Source organism: Micropterus salmoides, unplaced genomic scaffold (assembly GCF_014851395.1).
Source record: "Micropterus salmoides isolate LMB-PRFRI ecotype aquatic unplaced genomic scaffold, ASM1485139v1 Ms_hic_scaffold_20, whole genome shotgun sequence".
NCBI classification, from domain to species: Eukaryota; Metazoa; Chordata; class Actinopteri; order Centrarchiformes; family Centrarchidae; genus Micropterus; species Micropterus salmoides.
In genome coordinates, this window is record NW_024041151.1 from 20,810,453 (window position 1) to 20,821,360 (window position 10,908).

At 44.0% G+C, this 10,908-nt stretch overlaps 2 protein-coding genes across 2 annotated transcripts; one reads left to right on the top strand and one right to left on the bottom strand.

Moving 5' to 3' along the window:
* Nucleotides 1-398: 398 nt before the first annotated feature.
* Nucleotides 399-2,404, bottom strand: pgam2 (phosphoglycerate mutase 2 (muscle)). The gene is made up of 3 exons (XM_038733932.1): nucleotides 1,888-2,404; nucleotides 1,492-1,672; nucleotides 399-858 (listed from the first exon to the last, which is right to left on the bottom strand). The coding sequence occupies exons 1-3, from the start codon at nucleotides 2,302-2,304 to the stop codon at nucleotides 689-691; spliced, it is 768 nt and encodes a 255-aa protein (XP_038589860.1). The 5' UTR covers nucleotides 2,305-2,404; the 3' UTR covers nucleotides 399-688.
* Nucleotides 2,405-5,372: 2,968 nt separating this feature from the next.
* Nucleotides 5,373-9,198, top strand: nefla (neurofilament, light polypeptide a). Its single transcript, XM_038733934.1, has 4 exons — nucleotides 5,373-7,170; nucleotides 7,338-7,462; nucleotides 7,858-8,291; nucleotides 8,397-9,198. The coding sequence occupies exons 1-4, from the start codon at nucleotides 6,133-6,135 to the stop codon at nucleotides 8,921-8,923; spliced, it is 2,124 nt and encodes a 707-aa protein (XP_038589862.1). The 5' UTR covers nucleotides 5,373-6,132; the 3' UTR covers nucleotides 8,924-9,198.
* Nucleotides 9,199-10,908: the final 1,710 nt, after the last annotated feature.

Genomic DNA, 10,908 nt, shown 5'->3' on the forward strand with positions numbered 1-10,908 from the left:
CCTGTCAGTTGGTCCAACAGGACATGACTTGGCTGTGACCAAAACCCTTGTATTTGAAAGGTAATTGCACAAAACTATTGTCTTTGCACTTCTTAGTTTGATCTGACTGTAGGGGAGGACAGGCAAAAGCTCTTTCCTGCATTATGGGAATGCTGCCAAGGTGAACTCACTGACTTGTCTCAGACTGTGTTTCTCTCTCTTTTCCCCCCTCCTCCTCCTCTCTACATCCTGGATAGGATTTCACAGCACCTTCGACACTTTGCTGAAACCACTGATTTCCAAGTGTGAAACTGAAGAAGAATAGGTGTTATAGATAGGGATGACAATGTAATTTGAAGAAAGTAAAAGGGGGAAAGAGACATGAGAAGATGAGGAGAAAAATTAAACAGACACAGGCCTACATAAAAACATGGTTTCTTTATTGGTTGGGCCAGGGTGGTGAGACCCTCAACATTTTTAAGGGCTGAGTGACGTGTGGCTGCCAAAAATGTCTGTCTGCTTGAACTGACAGGTCAGACCTCTGTCTGTCATTTAAAGAAAAAGCTGAAAATGTGCTGAAAATGGTGGCTCGCCTCCAAAAGAATCATTTCCCCATTTGGAATGGACAAATGGATAACAGGAGATGTTGAAGGACAATGGGGGTAACCAGTCTCTTTTTCTGCCTCCTCACGGAACTACCAGAGCAGGCTTACTTCTTGGCTTTGCCCTGGGCAGCCACAGCCTCCATCGCCTTCTTTACGGTTTCCTCATCACCAAGGAAAGACATGGGCTTAACAGGCTTCAGGTTTGCGTCCAGCTCATACACAATTGGGATTCCTGTGGGCAGGTTCAGCTCCATGATGGCTGCATCAGACATATCTGGAAAGACAGGCAGATCAGCAGACAAAATAGAGTAAATGAAAGACACCAAAAGGCTGTCTGGGGCCCAGCTATGAGGACAGGAAGGAAAGAGGTCTTACATAATAAAAGTAGGCAGGTTTTCATTATATTTAGTTTGTATTTTAAGTTATTTTCACTACAGCAATGTGTAACTTATAAAGAAGAAACTTTATCTACTTCTTTCCCTCATACCTCACCCTGACACCTACAATTCCTATCTGACATTTACTAAAGCCATTGAGGCTTTCTGGCTATATAACTCCCTTATCCATGTCTGGCTACTTCTTGACAAAGTACAACCTTTCTACATAAAGGTCGTGACTGTAATGGGAACCAAGCTCATGACCCTCTCCCCTGTCTCTGAGCTCTGGAGTCCCTGCATGCTATTTTTATGCACTGTAATGAACAACTATGTCTGCCTGTGATCATTTAGGTCTTGGCCTTGAATGAAATCTATTTTCAAACCAAAATCTGTGGTTAATTTGCTATCTGCCATTTTGTGGTGTCGTGATTTCATAATGTCCACATTCACTTCTCCTTTTCACTGCAGAACTTCCTTCTTCATCTGCTGGTTTTTTTAAGCTTTGTCCACCTACAAGCTGTAATGCTCACCCTCCAAGTGCTTGACGATGCCACGGAGGCTGTTGCCGTGGGCAGCAATGATAACATTCTTTCCCGCCTTGATTTCTGGGGCGATGACGTCGTTCCAGAAGGGCAGGGCACGGGCGATGGTGTCTTTCAGTGACTCACATGTGGGCAGTTCACCGGGCTTCAGATTCTTGTAGCGCCGTGACTGGAGGTAGTAAGAACAGTAGAATGTAGTTTACTCCCACAACAATAAACAGTTACTGACTGATAAGAATGTTGAGCAAACATTATATGCCCGTTTTATGATATTGGTTGAAGCAGATCTTTAAGGACACTTTAATTAGTGAGAAAAATCATATAAATGTATTGGTTTTTCTAAATTAGTCAACAACTCTTCTCCCTTAGTTTCCATTATCTCACCTCACTGATGATTTTGTTGTAAGGGTGGTCCTTGTCCATGGGTGGAGGTGGGATGTCAAAGGAACGACGCCAGATCTTCACCTGCTCCTCACCGTGCTTTTCAGCCGTCTCGGCCTTGTTGAGACCGGTGAGGCCTCCGTAGTGGCGCTCATTCAGACGCCAGGTACGAATCACAGGCAGCCACATCTGGTCTGTGCCTTCCATGATGGTCCACAGAGTCTTGACAGCACGTTTCAGCACGGAGGTGTAGCACACATCAAACTTGAGGCCCGCATCCTTGATAGCCTGGGCTCCACGCTTGGCCTCCTCCAAACCCTTCTCACTGAGGTCAGCATCGAACCAGCCGCAGAAGCGGTTCTCTTGGTTCCAGGAGCTCTCACCGTGGCGGACAATAACCAAACGATGGACGGCAGCCATGCTTACAGTGTGTCTGATGATATTACCTTAAACCAAAACACGGTGCCCTCAGCCCTTCTAAGTTCTAAGCACACACACTGGTTGACCAACAGTGAGCCCAAGTCAGCATACCACAGTCTTTTTATAGCAGCCTAAACAGTGACAGTGCATAGCAGACAGGCCTCCTTTGCTTTCCACCTGTGAGAGGCATTCATACTCTGATGGACATACAAGGCTAGCCAATAGAACCAGACATCTGCTGGGCTGGTAGGACATGCAGTGACTGGGAAGGCCATAGGTCAGATATTGAGCCAAAATAGCAACATGACTTTTACACTGAGGTCTGTGGAACAAAAGTGAAAGATCAGAGTTGGCTGCAGAGAGGCACCTCAATCTGAGATGAACACTGAGAGAGAAATGGCATGTCATTACACAGTATTGAGTTCTAATGTTACGTAAATATTTGGGCATTTGTTGCAAGTTTAACAATGACAATGAGGCTCATACAGATCCACTCAGTTTCAACACTGTGGTAGGGGACAAGCCATGGGCAACATGTTGCCAAAACACATCTGAGTTAACAGCTGCATACAGTATGCACTCATGCTTTCTCCTACTGTACATGTAGCTGTCAATGACAGCAACACAAATGATGCAACTAACTGACTACCACAGCTGCAGATACTTCTGCTACTACTCTCACTACTATGTATAATAATTATTGATAATTAAGGTAAAAAGAATAAGCTAAATACATAAAAGGGGTATACAAAAGTACAGGGTGTTTTTATTAAATATTTTATAATTTTTTTAAATAAATCCTCCCCAAAGATCTTGAACTACATCCTGACTCATAAAGGCTGGGCATCATAAAGTCTCTATGTTAAATCTTAAACAGGCAGGACTTTATGAAGTGTTATTTTTATACATCACCTCTAGGAGTTGCTCTAGGATCAGTTACACAAATGCTTTTTTTTGCATGCACCATGCAACATTTCACACTGCATCAAGTAAGGCTGATGAAGCCTGGCATTTTATTTTAGTAAGAATCTGTTAGATGTACATATAAATACCATGATTTTGGTCTTAGTAATTGTATTTGTTGTACAAGCATGACTGTACAGCAAAAGATCAATCGGCTGCCCTGCCATAGGAAATTGCTCTGTCTCAGGATCACCACAACATACTGTTATTATACTTAATTACTTCAAGTTATTCTGAACCTTGGGTTGAGAAATGCCTAGTGTTCCACCCTATAGGAAACATAATATGCCATTGAGACAAATTATCGAAGACAAATATGCTGCAGTATCCTTCATGAAATGTAATGTTGGGAAGCAGAGATGCACTCAGATTTACAGGATAAAGATAAAAGTGCTGATGAAACTAAGCCGCAGAGCCAAAGCTGTCAGGCAAAGTCATTGTCTCCCGGCGCTCCCAATCAAATCATGATCCAAAATAAGAGATATACAATAGTCCCAAAATATAATCTTAATGGAATTCCAGGCGCAACGCCAACCAGCATCATGTGATCATGAAAAGAGGTTAGATTACTGCATTGTACAAAGCATGAACTACCAAGAATGATGCTGAATGGAACAAACACTGGATGTCCCTTTTTGTGGCTGGGTGACTCTGGATCTATGGTGAAGTGACCATTTGTATGAAAACTAGTTTATGGCACACTTGATTTGTTCAGTCTCACCACTCTCATCAACCCCTGTAGGCAAACATTTTCAATTGTATGCTTTAGTTATACCTTTGGACCTGCATACCTTTGTAAGATTAGCAACAGAATACATTTGTATTGTTTGTTTTGTTGTCTGGCTGAATGTTATTATAATTGTAAAGCAAATTTTATTCCATGTCTGATAAAAGATAAAGCAGCCAATGTTATTTATGATGGTCGCTCTGCATCCATCAGCTTGTTTTTATGATTGTCTGCCCCCTAGTGGCCCTATTTAAGTGCCTTTAAAGTGTTCACCACTATGGCCACTAAGCATGTACCAATCCCGGTGAATCAGTGGTCCTCTACATCACAAATTTTAGATAAACATTGTACCTGCCACCACTTCAATGTAAAATGGCATTTAGTGTTGTGTTGTTCTGTGGGTAGCATGGACTTTGATGCTAAGAGCATGAATTAATTAATAAACAAGCACCAACATAGTTAATTAGCTCTGTAAGTGAGTTAATTAGCTTGGGAAGAGAAGTTAATGGTCTACTTTCTCTCTTTCATTTTCCCATGTCCTGTAAGCATCTTGTCTACCAGAAATGGCCCTGGTGCAGGTTGTCGGATTGCTGTTAAGGTGGGAAAGAGTGTACACAGGGGAGTTTGCGTGATCACATCTGTAATGATGACTCAGCCTGCAGCAGAGTGCATGCAGCTCCCTCTGAAGTCCACCTCTCACTGCCTGCCTTACTTCTGTATGGGCACAGCGCTGTCTGTAGGTACTGGGGGGGGCTTTGCTGCATAGGCAAATTACTGGATTGTGCACATTGTGGATCATGCACATACACACACACACACACAAAGACACGCATGCACAACTTGCACACAAACACACACAGATATTGCTGCAAAGCACTGCAATACACTTCATTTATGCATGGAGCTCAAAAAGAAGGTGAATTTCCTAACATAAGCTTTCAGGGAGCCACTGCACAGACACACACAGCAGTCACACAAAAAAGAAAATGCATGTCAGCAGCTAGGTGTAATTGACCTGTCAGGGTATCTGTGCTGCAGATGAGGGACTGTTTGTCTTTATATAATTGAAAGAACAACCTGACAGAGGGCAAAAGGGACTTTCCTTGCACTGACAAAAACCTTTCTTTCAAAATTAAATTTTTTTTTTTTTTTTTTGTAACAATAGGTACAGTATGAATAATGACGGTTGCTTTCTCCCATGTCAAATCATCAGGACAACATTATGTCTTATTTATTAAACACTGTAAATGTATTGTGGTACTGGCACAGACAATATGCTGTTCCCATTGTGTTTACAGTTTTAATTTAAGCACAAAACAACGTATCACACTAAATTACTGCCATATTCAAGACATGTACAGGCCAGCAACTTTTGTTTCTGCCTGTGTTGGTGAACTCAGATAATCCACGCTGTTCATTTTCCATAAGGTCCTTTTGAGTGAGAAAAAAATACAGAACAAAAGCTAAGACTTTATACTGAATACAATTAACATAAAGGGATTATATATACATACATAAATACATACATTTTTTGTTTTTTTTAATTGTTACTATTTAATCTTTATTCATATATTTTCGTTGTAGGTCTTTAGGTCTTTTGAGGTCATGGCTGTGGTTCTGCTCTCCACCAGAAGGAGAGATGCTGTGTCACAAGATTGTTAAATCAGACCCCCCACCCACCCTCCTGCAGTGAGGACAGTATGGCAAGTACGTTTAAGGCATGTTTTTGCTCTATATAAAATATGGAACTCCTAACAAAGTGCATCACAGTTATTTGCAGTATTGCTGTGATCAAAGTCCAGGTTTAGGTTCTATGTTAAATGTGGCGTTGTGTTCTGTTTCTTGTTTTGTTTGCATTTGTGTATTCTCTATCTTTCACCCTCAGTCATTTCCCTCCTACGCTCATTCCCATAGTTCCTGCCCGTCTCATTTCTTGCTGTTGCAGTGTAAGCCTATCGAGTCTGCATTGTCAGAGTTTGGGGAAAGCGCTTGCGTCAGAGCTCACTGTCCTGCTATAAAAGCTCAGCCTGCTGCAGCAGCAAGCAGTCGAGGCTTAATCCTCAGCCCTGCACACACCTCCACACAGGCACATACACAAAGAGGAGAGGGAGAGCAGCCGGTCCTCCCACCACTCAGCCATGAGTAGCATTGGATATGACCCCTACTACTCCACGTCATACAAACGCTGGTATGTCGAGGCACCCCCTCGTGTTGTGACCAGAGGGAGGACCCACTCCGTCTACTCCTCCCATGCTTCCCCGCTGTCCTCCTCCCGTCTGCAGTACTCCTCTCCCGGCCGGGTGCTGCTCTCCTCCTCCTCGCAAGCCTCTTCCCTGGAGCTGGAGCTCAGCCAGGCAGCCCAGATAAGCTCTGACTTCCGCACCATACGCACCCAAGAGCGCAGCCAGCTGCAGGACCTCAACGACCGCTTTGCTGGCTTCATTGAGAGAGTGCGTGAGCTGGAGCAACAGAACCGCGCTTTGGAGGCAGAGCTGCTGCTGCTGAGGCAGAGGTACCATGAGCCGTCCCGCCTGAGGGCGCTGTACGAGCAAGAGGCCCGGTCTCTCAGAGCAGCTGTGGATCAAGCCAGGGCAGAACAGCAGGCTGTCCTTGGACAAAGAGAGCGGCTTGAACAAACCCTGAGCGCCCTGCAGGGTCGATATGAGGAGGAAGTGCTGGCTCGTGAAGAGGCTGAGGGCAGGCTGATGGAGGCCCGTCGTGAGTCAGACCAGGCCAACTTAGCTAAGGCTGAGCTGGAGAAGAGCATCGAAACTCTCCTGGAGGAGCTTGCCTTCCTCAAGAGGATTCATGAAGGTGAGGTGGCCGAGCTTCAGGCCCAGGTCCAGCTCGGCGTCCAGGTGGCGGTAGAGTCTGAGGCCGCAACTCCAGACCTCTCTGGGGCTCTCAGGGACATCCGGTCCCAGTATGAAAGGCTGGCAGCAAGAAACATGCAGGCAGCAGAGGATTGGTTCAGAGGGAAGGTGGGCTCCATGACTGAAACTGTGGCCCAGCACAGTGACGCCGTGAGAAGCTCCAAGGACGAAGCAGGAGAGTACCGACGCCAGCTCCAGGCCCGCCTACTGGAGATCGATGCATGCAGAGGCCTCAATGAGTCCCTAGAGAAGCAGCTACATGAGATGGAGGAGAAGCAGAGTGCTGAGATAGCTGCCATGCAGGTCTGCAGCTGTATTCTATTATGTTGTGTTATCAGTTATTTAGATCTTTTGATTTTTGGATATTAATCTATTATTAATGAAGGTTTTCATTTCATGTTTATATGTCCTTGTGTCCTTGTGACTTATAAAAGACTTGACTTTGTCTTATTCTATTCTGTTTTATGTAGGACACCATTGCAGAGTTGGAGGGTGAGCTGAGGGGCACCAAGCATGAAATGGCACGCTACCTGAAAGACTACCAGGACCTTCTGAATGTCAAGATGGCTCTGGACATCGAGATTGCTGCGTACAGGTGAGAAACAATAATAATGAAATAATAATGAATGAAAATAATCCGCGACATCAAAGAGATAAATTTTATTGTTAGTGCTGATGCATCCTGTCACAATGTCATGTAAGGTGAAAATATTTCTTAACATTTAAGTTAAGCTATCGTATTTCTCATGTTCTTTTTATGTGGAAAGGTCTGCAAAACTGATGGCAAAACTAAATGCATGATTAATTTATGCTGATGTCTTGGCGAGAAAGGTCAAAAAGGGCAGGCCACTTTTATTTTGGTAAACACATTCTGGGTAAATAAACATGTTTCATCTTCATCACTACATATTAGACACCGTAGTGTTGAGTGTTAACAAATGGCCACTTGACACTTGAGTACATCACCTGTCTTTTCATCAACCTGTACAGGAAGCTGCTGGAAGGGGAGGAGTCTCGCTTCAGTGTAGGAGTGGCTGGGGGAGTGTCCTCTATGTACAGCCACAGTTTGTCAGCGTCCTGCTTCGCCCGGCCCGTCCTCTCCAGCTTCAGCTCTGGCACCTCCTACCCGATGACATCACGCCTGTTCAGCTCCAGCGTCAGCACCACCGAGGGGATCGTCTCTGCCAGCCACGCCCCACAAGCAGAGGCCAGCCCACCTGGTGAAGAGGAGGAGGCGGAGGAGGAGGTAAAGGAGGAAGAGGAGGAGGAGAAGGAAGAACAGGGAGGAGAGGAGACAGAGGAGACAAAGGAGGCAGAGGAGAAGGAGGAGGAAGAAGAGGGAGGAGAGGAGGAGGGAGATAAAGAGAAAGAAGATGAAGAGGTGGCTAAAGAGGAAGATGGAGAGGCTAAGGAGGGAGAAGAGGGTTAGTGCATTGTTGTTTTTTTTATATTCTGTTTTGGCTCAATTATACATCTGGTTTTAAGGTCATGATGAGAAATAATACAAAGATTCTCATCTATTCATACAGGTGGTGATGAGCAGGAGCAAAAGGAAGAGGTGACAGAGGCCACTGAAGATGAGGGGGAGAAAGAGGACAAAGGAGAAGGAGAGGAGACCGAGAGTAAAGAAGAAGCACACGAGGAAGTAAAAACAGAAGGTGATGAAAAAGATGAGGATGCAAAAGAAGCAGAAGAAGAGGAAAAGGAAGAAGCAAAAGAAAGCGAAGAGAAAGAAGACAAAGCTGATGCCAAGAAAGACGATAAGGCCGATGACAAAGCTGCTCCAAAGACAGACGACAAAGCCGACGACAAAGAGGACAAAGAGGACAAAGAGGACAAAGCCGACGACAAAGAGGACAAAGCTGCTCCAAAGACAGACGACAAAGCTGACGACAAAGAGGTAAAAGCTGACGACAAAGAGGTAAAAGCTGACGACAAAGAGGACAAAGCTGCGCCGAAGGCAGACGACAAAGCTGAAGCCAAAAAGGAGAAAGAGGAGGGAAAAGCAGACAAACCTGAAGCTGCCGAAGAAAAGAGCACAAAGGCTAAAAAGTAAGCCAGAAGCCTCAGCAAACTTCAGTCAAGACTTCAGCTCGATAACCAGTAGAGGCATCTACGCTATCCTCTCAAATCTGCTTGTTAACATGGTGCTCAATAAAACCGTCCAATAGCCATTTACAGCAACAAATCAAGGTTAACTGCTTGCCAATATCCAGAGTAGTCCATGACAGTCCTGCTGCACACATCCTTATGAGTGTAATATGTGTAATTGCTGAATGCCAAAGTGAGTGTGTGAGATTTTGGTGGTTAAATAAACACCTCTTAAAGCCATGTGTGTCATTGGTTTTGAGCTTGGTAAAACTTAAACAAGTCCTGATGTAACGTAACACCTGACGAAGGACAGATTTACAGCATAAGTCCCTGTAAACACTGTTGTTCTATCACCTCGTCTGTGGTTGTTGAGAAATGTGAGGATGTGTAAATTCAGTAATTCCAAAGTTTCTCTGTCAATTAGTGCGATTATAAACAGTGACCCTATCACAACCATGCCTGACACAGTGCCCCCCCCCCCCCCCCCCCCCCCCCCCCAAAACCAACCCTCCCCAACCATTTTGATGGAACATGAAAAAAGTTTATATTATTTTTTGTCACTCCTGCTATTATTCTTTGTCTTACTCTGTTTGGGGATTATTCATGCTTGAGCCCTGTTTCTTTAGACAAAATATTTGTTTACATTTTAGTAATTTGGTAACATTAAAAAATGTGAATTAGCTGTTTCTGTTTGCAAAGTAAATAGAGTACGACATGGGAGGTATCATGTTTGCATGTTCAGAGTTTCCTCCATAAGCTGTGTGTCACAGTTGCTGCTGCTGCTGCTCCTGCTGACCTTGCTGGTAAAGCGGCCTTACTATACCTTCCCATTGTGTTTAGCACATGGGTTACATCGGTTCCTGTCACTTCACGCACGTCTCTCCCTCCGCACTCCCCTCCAAAAAAAAGTAGGCTACTAAATACCACCCTGGCAAAATAATCCACTACGAGTAAAAATGTGTTAATACAGGCGAATGAAATAAACAAGATTCAGGTTGGTAAAATAGCCTTGCTAGCATCAGAGCACTTTTGTTTGTTTATGTCACCACATGAATTATATTCATGCAGCTGAAGTCCACATTCATAACCCCACTGAAATGGCTCTATAGCCCCCAGTTCGAGAACTAGTGATCTAAACAATGCCTCAAATCCACCATGGGCGAGTTCGATTGAACGACATGTTTACTTGAAACGTTGTGCAGGTATGTTTTCTCCCGCTTAGTGGGCGTGTCGGAGGTGTTACCCAATCAGGTGTGTAAACATTGCAGTGTAAAAAAGGCAGTAAAAATCAGTGCTCTTGCTTACACAAAGGGGGTGTTCAATGTACCAACGTTTACGTTGAAATAAACGTTTTACCATGTATCGTCGGCGCTGAACTCATGTTTGGAGCTTTGCTGTCTTGTCAGTACTACTTAGGCCTATCTCTATTAGCTAGTCTTTTCATGCACTGACAAAATCAACCCTGTTTTCAGTTTTGGAAATTGTCTCCTCCTTAAGAAGTAGAAGAATTGTCTCCGCCCATAAAGAAACACGATCCTTCAGTTTATCAGAAAAATTCAAAACCACCTAATTTGGATCTTGTAGTTTTTCCTGGACAGCCTAAGCTTGTTAAAAATTATAATATAAAAAGTAACTATAACTAAAGCTGTGAGACAAATGTTGCTTTTAATGAAAATACTCAATTCAAGGACAAGTAGGGGAGGACAGGTGTGCCGAAAAGTGATGGTCCGCTGAAAATTGATTGCCGTCCACGGGAGCGCGCGCAGCGTGTTAAAGCTGTATGGCCCAGTCTCTAACCATCAGTTTATGTCCGTGGTAATAGCAAAGGTATGTCTGTGTGATACTTTACCGTTTCTTTTAACATAATAATAACAATTGTGGCCAAATAAGTGTTTGCTGTTATAGCGTGATCAGGCATGACATTTACTTGATTATAGGAAAATATAAAAG

Coding starts and splice junctions, on each gene's coding strand:
- pgam2 (XM_038733932.1), bottom strand. CDS start 2,304: ATGGCTGCCGTCCATCGTTTGGTTATTGTCCGCCACGGTGAGAGCTCC. Junction 1,673..1,887: donor ACAACAAAATCATCAGTGAG/GTGAGATAATGG, acceptor TACTACCTCCAG/TCACGGCGCTACAAGAATCT. Junction 859..1,491: donor CATCGTCAAGCACTTGGAGG/GTGAGCATTACA, acceptor CTGTCTTTCCAG/ATATGTCTGATGCAGCCATC.
- nefla (XM_038733934.1), top strand. CDS start 6,133: ATGAGTAGCATTGGATATGACCCCTACTACTCCACGTCATACAAACGC. Junction 7,171..7,337: donor CTGAGATAGCTGCCATGCAG/GTCTGCAGCTGT, acceptor TGTTTTATGTAG/GACACCATTGCAGAGTTGGA. Junction 7,463..7,857: donor ATCGAGATTGCTGCGTACAG/GTGAGAAACAAT, acceptor CAACCTGTACAG/GAAGCTGCTGGAAGGGGAGG.